Source organism: Saccopteryx leptura, chromosome 2, assembly GCF_036850995.1.
Source record: "Saccopteryx leptura isolate mSacLep1 chromosome 2, mSacLep1_pri_phased_curated, whole genome shotgun sequence".
NCBI lineage: Eukaryota > Metazoa > Chordata > Mammalia > Chiroptera > Emballonuridae > Saccopteryx > Saccopteryx leptura.
The window spans coordinates 326634783-326654018 of NC_089504.1; the positions used below are offsets into that span (position 1 = coordinate 326634783).

The following is a 19236-nucleotide window of genomic DNA, read 5'->3' on the forward strand; positions in this document are numbered from 1 at the left end:
GTGAAGGAGCTGGGATTAGCTGGGATCTCTCAGCTTTCCCAGCACTCTAGGTGCCCCTGAAGTAGCACTTCCCTAGCTGTGCCTCTCTGACTCAATCGTTGAGGAGCAACGTGCACACTAAAGGCCCTGTTCAATGTCCACATCAGCACCTCCAAGATTCTGGAAGCCCTTGCTTTGTGGTGTTTAACTGTTTAGCCAACCATTCCCCCAACATATTTGACCGAGAAATTCTCCTCTTCTTATTCTATGCAATGGTCTTGAAACTCCTTTCAGAAAAGAATACTTTAAAACAAACAAAACAATAGCAGAATTGCTATCAGGTCTCTTTTGGAACTCACTTTTGACTCTGCCTTTGGAACAGAGTTTGTACGAGTGTTCTTCACTCAAGATTCCTTTATACTCCTTATATTTCACTTTGCCTTTCCCATTCCCTCTTCTTCAGTTTGTAGAAAGAACATTCCTGATTGAAATATAATATGTGGGCCTAATTTTTACTTTTGTTCCTGATTGTTACACAAGAGCAGCAATTACTGTGGGGATTTTAAAGATGGGCATGGGAAGGCAAGTGTTGTTTAAGTGGAGAGTCCGGGATTTAGAGTCCAAGGCCAAAGTCTGGAGGTCCAGCTCTAGAATTTATTATCTGTGTGACCTTAGGAAGAACACTCTCCATCTCTGAGTCTTTGCCCATTTCTTTGTACTTCTTAAAAGGTTTCAATAAAGAGAAAATGATGAGATGGTGTTCATGAGAAGTACAAGCTATAAAGTGCTACATAAACAGTTTTATCCTTCCTAAGTGTAATCATCATCCTCATCATCCTGGAAGTGAGTCTGTTACCAGACTCCTGAAATATTTAGGGACCCGGGGATAACACCACAGTAGTTCTAGAGAGACGTGCATGTAGCTTCAAGGTTGGCTGGCCATTCTGTCTAGGGGAGGGGTGAAGACATCTGGGGGCTGGTGCAGCGTCTCAGAAAGCATCGTGAGGTATTTTGATTAAGAGACCATTTCCTGAATTCAGAGGACTTGTTTCAACAAGCAAGCATCAAAGTCAACTTGGAAAAGACAGAAATAATTAATCACAGTCCTGTCTAGGGCTGACCAAGCGGCAGATGGATTGATAAACCTTTCAAAGGGGAAGGTATTCCCAAGCAGGGCTGCTGCGCCTGGCTGCCCCCCTGATTGAGATTTGTGAGCACAGATAAATGTTTTCCCTGCTCACTACAAAGAGTGGGAAATCACACGGGAGTCGAAGGGCAGGGCAATGGGGAGGGGGTGTCTTTTCATCTTCCACTGGGTGAGAGAAGAGTAGCAAAGCAGGTCCCACACACCTCTCCCTCACCCCCCAACTCCATAGCCAGCTGCATAGGCTGTGTGTGTGTGTGTGTGTGTGTGTGTGTGTATGTGCACGCGCACGCGCACGCATGCACGCACACATGCCCAAGACATGCCAGGCACTTAACCTGGGTGACCTCATCGAATCCTCAGAACAAGTTGGTATTACAACTCTTATTTTTAAAAAGGAAAAGAAACAACAACAAAGGCTCAGGAAAGTCAAGGTCACCAAGCAAGTGGTACCACCAGGAATAGAACCCTCTTGCTTCATGACACTGCAGACCCAGAGGAAGATGGGGGAAAGGAAAGAGCAGAGAACCGTGAGCCCAATAAAGAACTTGCTGGAAAGACGTGGCAGTGGATGAGGTGTGGTTAGCGGAGCTCAGATGGATAAAAGACCATCCACAAGACTGAACCCTGCTGACAGCCTCCGACATGAAGTTCAAGGCTGTTCCTACTTATCTAGTAATCAATAAAGGTCAAACAGTTCCCACACAGAATAGAGCCCAGCCACTGAAGGGCCCATTGTATTATTTGAAATTGTCATCTGTGTTCATACACCTCGTCCTGTTTTCTGACTCTCAGCGCCCCATTGCCACCCAGCTGTCCAAGCTCAGCAATGAGCCTCACTGTTGCTTGTCTTTACAACCCCATCACTTTGGTGTGGACGTGGGAATTAGTCACCAACAGAAACAGTGACTAAGCCTCTGGATTCCCCATTTTCAGTGCACCAGTCTAAATTTTTTGATAAGACACCTGGACAGGACAGGCTGTCTACTGAGGAGTTCCCGTGGGTTGGTAGCATTGGGTCATTTTCTGGAGCTTATAACATTCTAGGTCCAGTATGGGTCCTGGACTGGGGAAATTAGCCTCAGGATCCTTGACTTATTATCATTTTCTCTGTTGACAGACTTGTGGAAAATCCTTAGGGATCCCTCTTACAAAGCATGAAACCCCAAAGAGGGTCTGACTTTCTGAGCTCTCCTTGCAAATACCTTTCCCAGGGATCACTGGCAATCCACTGCGGAAATACCATAATCTCCCTGCCTACAGGCTCTGTGTAATCCAGGTTCCAATGGCTTACCAAACTTAGTGCTCTTGGTGATACTAGGGGAACAATATGCCTCTTGAGCCTGTGGCCCATCTTCTTTGCCCTGAGGCCTCAAAGATGCCTTTAGCAAATAACGTGCTTACCAAAGACCAAAGGACCAGACTTGTGGCTGAGTCCAAACCATTGATAGCCTCAGTCATCACCCCACCTCCGTCCCTGATGGCATTACCTGTTTACTGGAAGACATGTTGGTGAGCGTACTGATGCTGCTAGTATCTGTGACCACCATCGCAGAAGGAAACCGGGAGGTGTGAGAATACTGGGGGGGTTCCTGCTTGTGTGTGTACACTGGAGAGACAGAAGGAAGACAAAATCAATGTGCAGATCACACAATATGCACATCCCAAGCCATCCCATGCCACAGCTCCTGTGTCCCTGAGCAGATAAAAGGGAGTGGTGACACTGGTGGTGGTGATGTTTGGAAAGGCAGTATGATATGGTAAAAAGAATGGCCACGTGTTTAAATCCTGGCTCCTTAAACAAGGTACTTAGCTTCAGTTTCCTACTAGTAGAATCAGAATAATATCTGTTATAGGATTCGAAGAGATCATGCTAAAGCACTTTGCACCAAATAAATAAGCAGCCCTACACAGTGCCCAGTATGTAGTGGTGGACAGTGCTTCTGTTCTCCAGACTTTCAATGAAGAGTTAGATGCCTGGGCACCCCCGAGTGATCCTTAGGCCTATGTGGTATATCTGGGATTTTAAGTCAAAAAAGTTCTAAGTAGCTGGAAAACTTGAAGGAGCTGACCAATACATGCTTATCATTTCTGCCAGGACTAAAGCACCAACTCCCATGCTAGCAATTATAGATTAATTAAAAATTATAATTAGACCTGGGTATAATCGATTGATATAATTCTTGGCTTTCCAGTTTGCACTGAAATGCCTTATGGCATGATAGTCTTATGATACCCCACCCAGAAATATGAAGGATAGACAAAAAGAGACTAGAATCAAATAAAACCTCTGGGAACATGTGATTGCTTTCTTTAGTTGTTTTAGTATTTGTCCACCAAGTTGGGAACCTTTCGATTCACACAAGTTATCTATAAGATTTATGTAAATTCTCGGCCACATGACTGACTAATGAAAGCATGTGGATGCTTGGCCTTGAGGGAGGGACCAGCCTGTTCTACCAAGGAGTCCTCTAAGTAGGGAACAGGGGTGAAGGTCACTGCCAGCTGCCTCAACTTGCCCTTCCTGTGGAGGGGGCTGGTCATTTCCTGGACTGGAGCCCCACGGCCTATCTTTTCATAGCCAGCCAGGCAAGCTGGGCCTAAGCCATTCATAGGTCACCGGTGATCACTCTGTGACTGTCCTGCCCACCCAGGAAGCCTGCCCAGGTGGGGTGCAGGGGCAGGTGGGTAGCATATTGTCAGGCTCTGAGAAGAAGGGAAGTAGGGCACTTGTGCTCCCGGACTCTGCTACAGGCTGTGGCAGATGTTATATAAACCACGGAACTGTGATTGGAATGTGAGATGGTGCTTAGAAACCAGCTCCACAGGCCTGAGGGAGGATAGAGCCCTGAGGATGGAAGAAGGCTGAACTTGACTGTCTCCTTCAGACCCGCAGCTCTGCCTGAGGCATCGGGGCAGAAACTAAAACCCTCTTCCTCATTCCTGCCTCCTATTACAGGATCCTTTCATAAACAGTCACTATGTTTCAATACTCTTGATGCTTACCAAACACAATTCATAACTATCTTTATGCCCATCATCACTCTACATGCACATTATTTCTATTTTATGGATGAAGAAATTGAGGCTCAGAGTGGTTAAGTAATGTACCAATGGCTACATAGTTGGTAAATCTCAGAGCCAGAATTTAAATCTACATCTGTCTAACTCCAAGACTACCACTTTATTCCAGAGACTTCTCTGATGTTCCTGTGGGACCATCCTTGAAGCAGGGAAGCCAGCCTTTCCATGATTTCTCCCCAAATTAGTAGGCCAGGGGCTGTACCCTAATCTGGCCAGACGACTGGGGGCCTGGGGCTCAGGATGGAGGTAGGGACAGCCACCAGGGATGGGGGGTGGGTAGAAAATAAGTGGTTGAAAGGTAGGCTTAGGGTAAGTATAGAAATTGGAGATGAGAAATAGCCTCTGTGTGGTGGGCAGAAACACTAATATTCCTTGTCCAGGATGGCATGCAGGTGGTATTTTCCACTGATATACATGGTTCGTGATCCTTGGAGTGTGTAAATGGGGATTCTAGAAGATTCTTCAGTTCCAGGGAAGGCAAATAGGATGCAAATTATATGCTAACTATAATCATTTGGCAATAGCTGCTAAAAGGCTAAATCAAGGCTCATTGCGAAAGGTGCTGTGGCTGACTGGTGATGCCACAGAGTGGGAAGCAGGCACGTGTTCCACGTACACACTATCCCTGCTCTCTATCTCTGATTCCTGTTACAGGCGGGCCTCCCCTGTCCTCTCTGAACCTTCCCTGGGACTCTGGAGGGTAGAGCAGAGGAACAGAAAAGCACCCACCACACAAGAGCTGTGCTTGAGACGCTGTCTTGGTTGACCACAGGTAGGAAAAAGTGACCAAACTGATATACTTCAAGCAAGCTCAGACCCAGAGAGGGAAGAGGCGGCTGCTAAGGGCCCTCTGCTCCTCCCCAGTATGCCCATGTCCTTACTGTGCGAGTTCTGCAGCTGAGTCACAGCAGCCATGAAAGGCTGCTGGGCCATGTGGCTGCCCGGGCTCTGCTGCATGAGGGGCTGCTGGTGAGGGCTGTGCAGCTGCTGGGAGAACTGCACCGGCTGCAGGGCGGCCAGGCTGCCGGCCACACTGTTGATGACGGGGACGCTCTGTGCTTGGGAGGTGTTGAGGCCTGTGGGAGCAAAAGGGAAAGATGAGGAGAGGTGACTGGATGGAAATGGCCATCAACTGGGTCCCTACTGTGTGTCAGGCACTGGGCTGAGTGGGCTACACAGTTACACGAGATGTTGCATGGCAAATGATTTTATAGACAATGAAACTGAAACTTGAAGAGGTTAAGGAACTTGCTCAAATTCCACAGTGAGTTGTAGAGGCAAATGGGCTTCAAACAGATCTGACTGAGGCCGACAGTCTCCCCAAATCATATGACCTCCAAAACTTTGCTCCCTTAAGGTCTCCAGGGCCCTGGGAAAGTTGACCCTACTTGCTCACTCCATCCACGCCTGCTACTGTGCCATGGACCAGTGCGGCTAGAAACTGTCCAGGTCCTGAGTGAGAACAGTGTGGAATGAAGAAACAAACTCAGAGAGAAAAAGGATGGGATCAGGAGGTCTCTCTGCACAGCCTGCTCTGCTTTATTATATAGTGCAGAGCTGTATGCAAATAAGGGAGTCTCCCATACAAAGTCACACATCTGAGGCATAAACAAGATTTTTCTTAAGGCCAAGAATCCATTTAAGGCAGTAAACAGGAATCCCCCCCACCATGCATAACTGAAAACAAACAACATCAGAACAAACAAAGGGTGAGAGGAAGGGCATGTAAGTTGCCTCTAGCAACTTAATCAAGCAAGTGAGGTAGGGGGATGGGACCAATACAAATACTGAGCTTCAGAGCCAACATGGAATTGCCGGGAAGAGCTTAGCCCTTAGCTCAGGGGTCGGGAACCTATGGCTCACGAGCCAGATGTGGCTCTTTTGATGGCTGCATCTGGCTCGCAGATAAATCTTTAATAAAAAAAATAATAACGTTAAAAATATAAAACATTCTCATGTATTACAATCCATTCATTTCCTACCGCTCATGTTCATGGTTGTGGGTGGCTGGAGCCAATCACAGCTGTCCTCTGGGACAACACCAAATTTTTATTGGATAATGCATAAAGTACACGGGTCGTTGTATGGCTCTCACGGAATTACATTTTAAAATATGTGGCGTTCATGGCTCTCTCAGCCAAAAAGCTTCCCGACCCCTGCCTTTGCTTAAGCCTTAAACTGCAGGGCTTTGCCAGCTTGCAGTCTCCCACACCACTGAGCCCTGCCCTGGTGGTGCCCTCCCGCAGAGTTAAAGGCATCCACTTGGAGGAACAAATTATTGCCCAGGTTTGTCTGTCTGTCCAGCAGAGGGTAGGAGTGTGCAGGGACCCACATTTTGATAAAAACAAAACAAAACCTCCACAGTCTTAGGAGTAGGAAGCCTGAAGACACTTACTCAGCAGCTTTGTGCAACGACCCCGGGGGGGGGGGGGCGGAGATAGGTGCTCATTCTCTCATCTGGACCAAAGAGGGGAAAAAATCCTGGAACTCAGCTAGCCTGTGCAGCGGGGATATCCTATCACACCAGGGTTTGTGGCATCCAAAGGAGCAGGTACCAAGAGGAGGAAGTAGTAAGTGAAAGGTTGGCAGTTATAGTGGGTTTTGCCACCTTTCTGAGCTGGGGGTAGGAGGACCTCTGTGGTTCTGCACTGTCTCTATCCTGAGGCCTCTCTAAAACTGGGGTTGGCACTGCAAAGATTGGGTCCCTGGTACCTGCCTTCCATCTGTTCCCTCGTGGGACTCTGGGGAAGACAGCTGAAGCAGGTGGAAGTGGGGACCAGAGGGTCAGGGGAAGACACCCAAACCTCTTTCCTGGAACTGCCAATGTTCCTTTGACCTTACTTTCTGGGAAGTGGGGGTGGCACAGAATGAAATGAAGAAGAAAACCCAGGAAAAGGTCTCTTGAAGACAAATAAGAATGGGACACCTAGAGAGCTCTTCTTGTAATGAGCAGGTCTGTGGGAAGTCCTCCAGGGAGATAGCACAAAGACCTCAAAATAGCCTCCCAGAGCTTGAGCTGATATTGTTATCAGAAACGTAAAAGGTGAGTGAAATCGGAATAAGCCCCTTCCTGGCTCTCCTGGGTGGGGGTGGGGTCCTCAGATCACCCTTAGAATAGCACTATTGCCAATACTCCACAGGGGCTCAGCTTCTCCACAAGCCAGGGTCTCATCTACTTCTGATACACTATTTTCCTCTCCTACCTTCTACTGATGGTCTCAGTACCCTAGGAAGCCCTATGGATTTGCTGTGTTCCCTGAGCCCATTGTTACTGCCTGTTGGAAAATCTCTGCCCAGAAAAGCAAATGAGCCTGTCTAGAGTGGATGCCAACTGAGGGCACAGTTCTGAAACCTGCCTGCTTTAGAATCTGGGGAGTTCTTTAAGAAATAAACATTCCTAGGCCCTACCCAAAGCTTAATGAGTTAGAACCTTTAGAGGTGAGGCCCAGGAATCTTATTTTCAACACAGTCTGTGACCCTGATGTTCCTCAGTTCCAGGATTGAGAGCCACTGATGTCATTCTAGCTCCTGGGGAATGTGACTCTTGGCCTTTGCATCTGTTTTCTGGGCACGGGTTCCTGTTTAAGAAGCCTGTTGCCCAGGCCAGCAGATGAGTAGAGAAAGAGGAATTGGCACTGCCAGGTAATCTGTTGTCACATTCTCCATGGCCTCTGCAGTCCTGAGGCTGGGCCCATGCACTCAATAGGATTTGAGTTGGCTAAAAGAGGATGGTTATAACTAATTCTTCATCCTGACACTCCATAGGTAGGACTACTGTGTCTCAGCCACATTTTCTGGTGATTGGACCATTCTTTTTTTTTTTCTGAAGCTGGAAACAGGGAGAGACAGTCAGACTCCCGCATGCGCCCGACTGGGATCCACCCGGCACGCCCACCAGGGGCAACGCTCTGCCCACCCTGGGCGTCGCCATGTTGCGACCAGAGCCACTCTAGCGCCTGGGGCAGAGGCCACAGAGCCATCCCCAGCGCCCGGGCCATCTCTGCTCCAACGGAGCCTTGGCTGCGGGAGGGGAAGAGAGAGACAGAGAGGAAGGCGCGGCGGAGGGGTGGAGAAGCAAATGTGCGCTTCTCCTGTGTGCCCTGGCTGGGAATCGAACCCGGGTCCTCCGCACGCTAGGCCGACGCTCTACCCCTGAGCCAACCGGCCAGGGCTGGACCATTCTTCATGCTCCTTCCCACTCCAAGTGGACACACACACGCCCTTCTGGTGTTGCCATTCAGCGGGAGGAGACTGAGATCATTGTGAGAAGATGGAGAAACACAGGTGAAGAAAATGAGGAGGAACTAACTTGAAAAATATGGAACAGCCTCAGGGGAATATTAGTTCAGACAGTGCCTAATATAACACACGTGTCAGCCAAAACTTGATATGGGAGAAAGAAGGTAAATAGGATAGTTTGTGTATCATTTTGGTTGTAGAAATAAAGAGATGGGATATCTCACCCATGGGTCTTTTAATCAAATCTTCTAGAAAGCAAGCAAGCTGGTTTCAGGTAGCCTACCTCATTGTCAATGGTATTATTATTTATTTATTTTAGGTGAGAGAGGGGAGATAGTGAGGCAGACTCCTGCATGTGCCCAGACTGGGATCCACCTGGCAACCTGATCTGGGGCCTATGCTTGAGTACCAAGCTATTTTTAGTACCTGAGGCATGATTGTCAATGGTATAGTATGGTTACTATATTTCTAGAGAGGACACAGTGAAAGGCAGTAAATATAAAATAACTTACTATTTTGTAAGTCCAGTAAGGACTTTCTCCATTCTTATTTTCCTCTGCAAAAATAAATGTGTGATATACCAATTTCCAAACAGCTAAGGATGGTGAGAATCACACATACCCTTATTCAATAAATCTGTGCACCTCCTATGGAAGTCCTCTTTCACCCTTTTTTGTTAACTGAGAGGTGGGGAGGCAGGGAAGCAGAGAGACAGACTCCTGCCTGTGCCCCAACCGGGATCCACCTGGCAAGCTCCCTACAGGGCAATGCTCTGCCCATCTGGGGCCACGGCTCTGTTGCTTAGCAACCAAATTATTTTAATGCCTGAGGTGAGGCCATGGAGCCATCCTCAGTGCCAGGGACAATGTGTTCGAACCATTGGAGCCATGGCTGCAGGGGGGAAGAGAGAGAGAGAGAAGAAGAAGGGGGAGGGGTAGAGAAGCAGATGGTCACTTCTCCTGTGTTCCCTGACTGGGAATTGAACCCGGGACTTCCACATGCTGGGCTGATGCTCTACTTCTGAGCCAATTGGCCAGGGCCCTGTTTCACCCTTAAAGAGTGTTTAAGTCATTCTCTTCAGAAGTTACCCAAGTAGCTATTTTGGCTAAAGCTGGTTTAAGGAGAAAGGAGAAAAAAAAAGGCAGGAATAAAACAAAGAGATTGTCAACAGCAGCACTTGATGCAGGGAGGCCATGAAGACTATGAGGCAGTCCCAGGTTGAAAGACAGATGAGCAAGGTGCCACCCCTAGATCTACCTGAGGCTTCTCAGGAATATTGTCTAGAATCACAATGATGACTTGGCCTGAGCTGTCATGATGAAGCTGAAAGTACACTGAACACTCATTAAAGTTAAAACTCTGAGAAAGGCACCCACAGACACAGTCACGTCAGCCTTCCCATGCCCTGACATGGCCCATCTGGGACAGGGAACAGGCATGCTGTATAATATGAGCCTCCTGGAGCTGGAAGGACCTGACCCATCTCCCTGTCTTCAAGGCATGGGCTTCAACAACCTAAGTCTCCTTAAAGACCCAGAGGTGCTATGACCATTTCCCTCGGAGTTCCCTCTCACTGTGTTTTTGTCACTGTCCAAAGAGCTCTCATCTGATCACACAAAATTCCCCATTTAGGAGGAAGCCCATCCTGTCTCGCTTCATCTTCATCAACACAAAGAAACATCAACACAACCTCCTGGAGAATCTACCACACACTTAGGGATAGAAACGAACGCCAGACAAAAGTCTGAGTTACAGTATTATACATACTCATGCTTTAAAGATTCACAAGCATGTCTATGCACACTGTCATTGATCAGCAACCCATTTTACAGATGAGGAAACAACCACATAAAGGTTCAAAGTTCAATGACTGGAACCAGGATGCACAGCTTGAAAGCTGAGATCAGGATTCAACACCATGGGATAATATTTTCTTATTTTAGGCCAAACAATTCAAATAGTGTTGAGGAGAGAGATAAGGAACTAAATGAGATGAATCAAATTGACAATTGGTGGGTGAGTTTGAAGGAGGGGTCTTCTTTAGTCCTTTCTTAGTAGTTTGACTCACTTCCCAGGCTGCTTCTCTGTGCCCTTACATTTTCTGGCCACGAAAAGAACTTACTTTGTGCAATGGCCATGACTCCTGAGAGAGGTGTCATGATGAGGTTTTGAGATTGCTGGGGGTTATGGTGAGACAGGCTGTGGATATTTGTCAAGGTGCTGACAGGAGGCAGACCACCTCCTGAGACTGAGATCTGCTGGAGAGAAAAAAACAAGAGCAGCATGAGTAGAAATGGAACTACAAAGAACAGTGTCCAAAATGGCATCACGTAGTAATCCCTTGGCACAACTAATTATTGAATGGATAAATTCACTCATTCATTCATTCATTCATTCATTCACTCAATAACAATTAAACTCCTACTTCTGGATAGGAACTGTTCTAGGTGCTGAAGACAGTGAGTAATAATCCCTTCCTTTATGGTGCTTCCAGTTGTTGACTATCTTTGAGTTACTAGCCTGCCTTAGAGATTCTTCTGCCCGTGGCTGCTACATGATTATCACTTGCTCATTTTGGAAATATTCTCTGTTCTGCCTTATGCCTTCTGTATTTCTATATTATTGGTGCTGAAGCCAAATGTCCTGGGACTCCCCAGTAAGAGCAGATTAGTGATCAGACAGGAGCTCTGGGAAGCTCTCACTGACTACAGGTTGTACCAAGCACTACTTACACATTGAGTCACCAACCTTACCACAGTCCTATTTCACTGATGAAAAAACTGAGGCTCAGAGTAGATATGTATCTTGCCTAAAATTCAACAACTACAAATGGTACATCTGATATTTAAGATCATGTCTGCCTGACTCTAGAACTCAAGGTCTTACCTTTTATAGAATACTTTTTCCCCACCCTTGCAATTATGACTAAGGGTTGGGGGGAGAACAGCCATTAATGAGCTTCTCTACCCAGACCAGGTCCAAAATCCTGGGGTCACCGACTTGAGTGTGGGCTCATCTGGCTTGAGCACAGACTTGCCAGCTTGAGAGCAGGGTCGCTGGCTTGAAGCCCACGGTCACTGGTTTGAGCTCAAGGTCACTGGCTTTTAGCAAGGGATCAGTCATTCAGCTGTAGCCCCCCCCATACCACCTGCCAGGTCAAGGCACATAGGAGAAAGCAATCAATGAACAACTAAGGAGCCACAATGAAGAATTGATGCTTCTCATCTCTCTCCTTTCCTGTTTGTCCCTCTCTCTGTCTCTGTCACAAAAAAAAAAAAAAAACAAAAAAAAGAGCTTCTATACTTTTTCCAAATCTCCACAATACATTAGAATGTTTGTTTGTTTGTTTGTTTGTTTTTTCAAGGAGCTGATATTGCAATGATAAAGCTATGGGTTCCTTGTATCTCTATTCTGTTTTACTATTATATATATTTTAATGACAAATTAGTAAGAAAAAAGCTACTGATTGTTATGTGTTTACTTCATATATGGCCACTCTGAATCTTTTTTTTTTTTTTTTATAATTTATTTCTGAAGCTGGAAACGGGGAGAGACAGTCAGACAGACTCCCGCATGCGCCCTACCGGGATCCACCCGGCACGCCCACCAGGGGGCGACGCTCTGCCCACCAGGGGGCGATGCTCTGCCCCTCCGGGGCGTCGCTCTGCCGTGACCAGAGTCACTCTAGCGCCTGGGGCAGAGATCAAGGAGCCATCCCCAGCGCCCAGGCCATCCTTGCTCCAATGGAGCCTCGGCTGCGGGAGGGGAAGAGAGAGACAGAGCGGGGGGGGGGGGGGGGGGGGGAGAAGCAAATGGGCGCCTCTCCTATGTGCCCTGGCTGGGAATTGAACCCGGGTCCCCCGCACGCCAGGCCGACGCTCCACCGCTGAGCCAACCGGCCAGGGCCTAAATCTTTTTATTGGATTGAATCCTTTAATTTATTCCTAATATTGTCATTTCCATTTTGATTTTCTTCATTTTTTCCATGCATATAATGGCATCACAAGCATATAATGCTGATATGCTGATAGGGTCTCTTCCGTGCTGGTAATAATGTGTGCATGTCATATTGAATTGACTGGAACTTTCTGAATAGTATTAACAACACCTGTAATAGATATGCTTGCTTTGATTCTGATGTTATCAGAAATGCTTCCAATGTTTCCCCATTAATTATAAGGAACTATCAGTTTTATGCATATACCCACACATTTTTTTCATGACAAAGTTAGTTTACTATTTATACTTTAAAATAATTTTTAAAATTATTATTAAGAAAGGACATCTCGCCTGACCAGGCGGTGGCACAGTGGATAGAGCGTCGGACTGGGATGCCAAAGACCCAGGTTTGAGACCCCGAGGTCACCAGCTTGAGCGCAGGCTCATCTGGTTTGAGCAAAAGCTCACCAGCTTGGACTCAAGGTCGCTGGCTCGAGCAAGGGGTTACTCGGTCTGCTGAAGGCCCAGAGTTAAGGCACATATGAGAAAGCAATCAATGAACAACTAAGGTGTCGCAATGTGTAACGAAAAACTGATTGATGCTTCTCATCTCTCTGTTTTTGTCTGTCCCTATCTCTCTCTCTCTCTCTCTCTCTCTCTCTCTCTCTCTCTCTATATATATATATATATATATATATATATATATATATATATATATATATATATATATATATATGAAAAGAAAAAAAAAGAAAGGACATCTCCTGCTCATTCTGAGCTAACTCAGACGGCATCAGGAACTCTGAGAGGTGCTTTGGGGCCAGCATGCATGTATCAAGTTTCTGAGTAGTCCAGTTTCTCTTCTTCAGTCTCATTCCTGGGAGTTGCTCAGATTATAGGTCTCACACTAGTACCATGTAAGACACTAGCTCCCTCCTGCCCTGCTCTTCTGACCAACCCCAGAGTTTCCAAGGTTAATTTGAAAAAGAAAGAAAGAAAAAAATCAAACAGGTCTGTTTGTGTTTTTAAAATGAACATCAAGAAGTGAGTTAGGGGTCATGTGACCAAGAAGGAATTCCAGCCACATCAAACAAGAAAGAACCAGCCTGTTTGCCAGACTTGTTTTTCAAATTGACAGTCATTAAAAAAAAAAAAAAAAAAAAAAAAAAAAAGGTAATTGCCTCAGACTTCCCTTGGGTAATGTAGTCCTTCAGAAAAAGTCAAAGAAGTGACAGCAATCTCTGCCATTTCAACACTTGATTTTAATTTTTTAAAAATTTAAATTGCTTGCCCTAGCCATTTGGCTCAATGGTAGAGAGTTGGCCCGCCATGTGGAAGTCTCGGGTTTGATTCCAGGCCAGGGCACACAGGAAAAGTGCCCATCTGCTTCTCTACCCTCCTCCCCTTTTTTCTCTCTATTTCTCTCTCTTCCACTCCCGCAGCCAAGGCTCCACTGGAGCAAAGTTGGCCCAGGTGCTGAGGATGGCCCCATGGCCTCCACCTCAGGCGCTAGAATGGCTCTGGTTGCAATGGAGCAACGGCCCAGACGGGCAGTGCATTGCCTCCTGGTGGGCATGCCGGGTGGATCCCTGTCGGGAGCACGCAAGAGTCTGTCTCTGCCTCCCCGTTTCTCACTTCAGAAAAATACCACCCCCTCCAAATTAAATTGCTTAGTTTTAGAGAGAGAAAAGGGAGAAAGAAAAACAGAAACATTAATCTGTTCCTGTATGTGCCCTAACCAGGGACCAAACCCACAACCACTGTGTATTGGGATGATCCCCTAAAGCTATCCAGCCAGGTTTTAATAGTACAAAGAGAAATGTGGATGCCAATGATATTAACAACTTAAATGTGTATGGCTTTAGAGTTTATAAAGTGCTTTCACTGATTTTCTCCACAGATAATGACACAAATAGGGAAGACGTGATTATGATTGCCTGATGATGACTGCCCCTGTGTGGCACTGGACGAGTAAGTGAGGTAGCCAGAATACAAACCCAGTTTTGCTGGCATTTAAATCCCACCTATTTCCTACATTTGGGTAATCTTGGTCAGGTTCCTTCCCACTCTAAAATGCAACCATTATTTTCCATTTGCCTCCAGGGCTGATGGAAGCCTGGGACCTGCCAAGGATATCAGAGAGCTTGAATTTTCCCTCTTCCCTCTTCCCTCTTCCCTTCCCTTCCCTTCCCTTTTTTTATATTTTATTTATTGATTTTAGAGAGAGGAGGGAGAGAAAGGATGGGGGAAAGGAGCAGGAAGCATCAGCTGGTACTAGTTGCTTCTCATATGTGCCTTGACCAGGCAAGCCCAGGGTTCTGAACTCAGTCACCTCAGCATTCCAGGTCCATGCTTTATCTACTGCATCGCCATAGGTCAGGCAAGAGAGCTTGAATTATCTTACTGTTGCCATCTGCAGTCCTTTCACCATGTTAAGTGCTTTACCTGCCTATAGCCTATGAGGTTGGTATTATTCTCCTTACTTTGCACACAAGGAAACTGGAATTAAAGAAGTTAAGGAATGTACCCAAGTGTTGAATTGGCATTGATAGCAGCTACCTGCCTCTGAGACCTAAGCTTTTCACCATTAGGCTACACTGCTTTGATGCTGTGAAAATATCTAGTATGTACTTTAAAAAAACAACAAGGTTCAACATGCAGGGATTGCAACCCTAAACCTGGCCAGCTCTTCGTCAATGCATGCCGGTTGGGCATGGGTGAGGGCAGAGAGTGCAAAAGAAAGCTCAAAGGGATCAGCATTATTTCCAAAACCAGTATCTGAGGGAAAGATTTCAAATGCATGTCTACTGAACGTCAGCACACAGAGATTATGATTTCTTGTACAGGGCTTACTCAAAGAATAGTGAGCTACGAGCAAGCCTCACACCCATCACCCCTCCACCCCTCATTTTACAGATGAGGAAACTGAAGTTAAGCAATGCCCATCCTATTGCTGATAAATAACAGAGCTCAAGACTTGGACACACTGGTCCCCTTGCCTGTATTATTTTTAACATTATTCCCCTCTTGCCTTGGTGGATCAAGCTCTGTTAAATATTAACAGAAAACAGACTCCTGAATCAGGTTTCCAGTAATAGTGACATAACATATGAGCCAGGGTGTTGGAGACTAGTGAAAAGCTGGTCCCTGCAAACAAGTTTCCAGGTGTTTGCTAACATTGAGGTGTGCTGTCTTGGTCAATCATCAATCCAAGAAGAGACTGCCCATTAGAGCCCTGCCAAGCAGAACAGGAAGGAGAAAGCATGTCTGAGGGCTGCCCTTGGAGCGGTCCAGGCCTGGGTGAGGCAGTTCGTCTCTAGGAGAAGAAGTGGGAGTGCTCAAAGGGAAACCCCAAGGGCCTTCAAGCAACAGGAGTAGCGACTTGGAGGGTTCCATCCACTGAGGAGTCTAGACCTCTTCTACAAGGCCCCTTCTCCAGGGAAGCTTGGGATATCCATAACCCTATTTCTCTGGTTCACAAAGTGACTCCTGAAAACTCATAAAGACTTGTCTGTGCTCACAAAGGAGCCGAGACAAACAACTTGTCATGAAGCTTCAGGGAAGATGGGATGGCAAGGAGGCTGCAAAATGCCTCCCACAGGGCCACCCTTTCTCTTGCTTTGCAGAGACCACCACCAGGGAGATCAGCTCAGGTTTACTGAAAGTAAAGTTGACCAGGCCAGATCTCCCCAGAAACAACACGTTGTTTCTCCTCCAGGGAACTGGGGACTCAATCACCTGTGACTCACCATTCCTGTGTTGCTTATACAGCACCCACATCAAGGTCTAAAATGGCATCTGCTCCCTGTCCCTCCCCGCCCCGGCCCCCGCCTGCCTCTGGGTCAGACACCTTGAGGGGACGTGGGCAGCTCCACCTTGAGCAGCTCCACCCCTGCTGAAACACAGAGCATGACCGAAGACTCAAGTTTTCCATTTCTACCCTTACTGTGTCGTAATGTTTGTGTTCTCCCAGAGGCTGTTCTCCCCTGTGCTTGTGTTGCTAGAGGATTAGAACCTTGAAAATCCAAATTCAAACAGTCTATTCCTCACCAGGAGTACTAACCTTACTACTGGGGGTGAACTGTAAGTATGGATATAAAAAACTCCATTTAAAGAGAATAAAGCTACATTAACATAACTACAACACTGTCACTTACTGAATAGTTAGTTACCTGACCAAACATTGTGCTGCACATACTTCCCATGTTATCTCCCTTGTCTCCTCAATAACCCTATTGTTATTACCCCCATTTTATAGATGAGAGAGACCTGGACTAGCTCAGTAACCTGCCCAAGGCTACGCAGCCATTAAGTGCAGGACCTGGGATTTGAACCTGAGTTATTATAACTTCAAAGTCCGTGCTTCTCACTCACCCAGCAAGCACAGCCCCATCCCCCCTCCCCCTGCGATTTTGTGCTGTGCTCTTCACTAGCATGCCATCCAATGTGCTTCACAATGCCAGTTCCAGAAGCCTCTCCCCACCTGCCGTCCACTAAACCTTGACTTAATTACTCTCCTTGCCAGCGCCAGGGGCTGGTGAAGAGGAAAAAGGGGGCTTGTTTCAAAGTGAGGCCCTCTCTGGGTTAAAAAAAACTGGCTTTGGAGGCCTTGGTTGGAGGTGGTGATGAATGAACATTTTATCAACACAAATGTCATTGGCAGCCCCAAAACAAACAGTGTCCCACCCGCTTGCTCCTTTATGAGGCGTTCAATCAATAAAATGAGAGCAGAGCTCTGTCAGGTTTATTGGTTCGGTTCAAACCGAACACCTCTTCCACCCACCAAAGGCTGGGTCATCGTTCTCCCTCTCCATTCCAGCTCCGGACAGCCCCCTTCTTCCCCAGTAGGGCTACAATGGTTCATTGTTTAAGGCAGGCCTTGTGAGAAGTTGTGTTTGTTTTGCCTCTTATCTTATCAGCTCCAGAGCTACAATGGCCCAGGTGTACTCACCATTTTACCATCAGGTGAGAGGAGATTGTGGCCTGGGTCCAAGCTGCCTGGAGAGACTTGCTGTAAAACAGACTGGCTGGTCACCATGGCGCTGTTGCCATGGTGACTGATTGTTGAAGAGGAAGTGACCTCATTGTTTCCCTGCTGGTTGTAGCGCACTCCTGCAAAACAAGGCAGGCCCAACAGTGAACATTAGTACCTCCAGGGCTCTGGAACCTTGGCTCTGCTCCTCCCTTTGTTTTCAAGGGAGGATGACAAGAACACAAAGTTCCCCCCATCCCCCCCGTCTACCCACAAGAAACATTGGCTGTCTTTTACTAGGGAAAGGCCTCTATCGAGTTCTAGAATGTAAGCTCCATGAGGGCAAGACATTTGTATCTGTTTTGTTTTGTTTGTTGCTGTTGTGCCTGGTGCCTTGGCACTTGGGAGACCCTCAATAAATACATGTCAAATGTCAAATGAATGACTAAAGGAATGAATGGATTCTGCTTATTGCTGCATCAGCATAATTCTTTTAGGATTTAGGGTCTTCTCTTCCTGGCTGAAGTATTTCTTTGGTTCTTCCAAATGCCTTCTAGAAAGGTTCCCCTGGCATCTCGTAGCTATATGTCACTGCAAAAAATGAATTGACCCATTTTACAAAGAGGTACTTGTCCGGTGGCCCTTGTTAGATCCACAGCAAAATGCACCAGCCTCTGTGCATCACTGTTCTGGCTAAGCCCAAAAGGCCTGGGACACACAGGTAGAGCAGTCCAGGTATGGAGCTGCAGGTAGGAGTCTTTAGCTCTGGGACTCACATTCCTTTGATGGGGTCCCATTTAGCTGACTTCCAGGGCACAGGGGAAGGCATGTCTGCTGGGAGGTGGGGCAGGCAGCACACACAGGCAGGATGTAGATGCTTAGTAAGGCACTGTAGTTTGGTCTGCAAGGGAGGGGAGAACCAAGCGTGTTTATAACTCACTGCTCTGACCCGCCCTCTTGCTCAGGAACCAAAGTGTAGGTCTGAGCTCAGGCAAGGGAAGGAGCTGGGTAGAGACTAGACAATCAAAGGAAGCAGAAGCTGGACAAAGAGCCTGGGTACATTTTCAGAGCCAAAGTCCTGTTTGATATGCCCACAAAACAGCCAAAGACAAAAGTGGCATAGCTGGATACCTCATCTTAAGCTCAAAGCTTAGAAAGAGAGTGTTTTGTTTTTTACTTTGGATTTGACAAAAAAGGATTGGGGGACTCTGTTCTGCAAGAGAGAGGGACCAAATGTTCTAGACATGACTCATTTGAAGAGGTGGGCCAAGTGTTTGGCTGTACTTCTCCTTTTGTCCAGTTCCTTAAGATAAACCATCACTTTATAAAGTATATTGACTCTGCTGGTCTGTTTTCCCCTTGCCTTGCCTCCTCCTCAAGCAAGCTGTAATAACCTGCAGCCTGCAACTCACTAGGACAAAGGTTGCCAAGAGACCCCAGCCAGTTTTCCTTGAATCCTCTGCAGGACATTATCTAAAGCTGATATAAACTAGAGCTTAGGGGGGCTGGGGAGAAGACAAATCAGTGCAAGACAAATCACTTGTATGATTATGAAGTGGCTTAATGCATGCTCTATGGGCTTCTCCTATTGGCGGTGTTCCCATGCTTTGATTCAAAGGACTGTTGGTGGGGGTGTTGTTGATTGTGGAGCAACACTAGACTATGGTGGCTATTGGTCTGGGACATTAAATTTGGGGGGAAATAGGAGCCACTAAATTAAAAAAAGGAAGGCTTCCATGTCTCCCAACCAACAGCACCTACCCAGTCCTGTCTTCCTCTGTGCCAGTCTGCAGCACCCTGCTTTCCTAGTGATCACCCTCTGCTTCTCTCCACCCGATTAAATTAGGTCTTTTTTCTTCACTCACATTATTAGCTCACT

General features: G+C 46.8%; 1 protein-coding gene across 4 annotated transcripts in view; it reads right to left on the reverse strand.

The window, feature by feature from the left end:
- HNF1B (HNF1 homeobox B) overlaps window positions 1-19236 on the reverse strand; it is a 57603-nt gene that overhangs the window by 7160 nt on the left and 31207 nt on the right. For 2 of the 4 annotated variants that reach the window (XM_066363258.1, XM_066363256.1), the window contains exons 5-8: window positions 17337-17497; window positions 10569-10701; window positions 5089-5283; window positions 2614-2732 (exon numbers count right to left, since the gene is read on the reverse strand). In XM_066363258.1, coding sequence (XP_066219355.1) covers window positions 2614-2732; window positions 5089-5283; window positions 10569-10701; window positions 17337-17497 — 608 coding nt within the window. Of the gene's footprint in view, window positions 1-2613; window positions 2733-5088; window positions 5284-10568; window positions 10705-17336; window positions 17498-19236 lie in introns of all 4 variants that reach the window. The other 2 variants (XM_066363257.1, XM_066363255.1) reach the window with 1 other exon arrangement.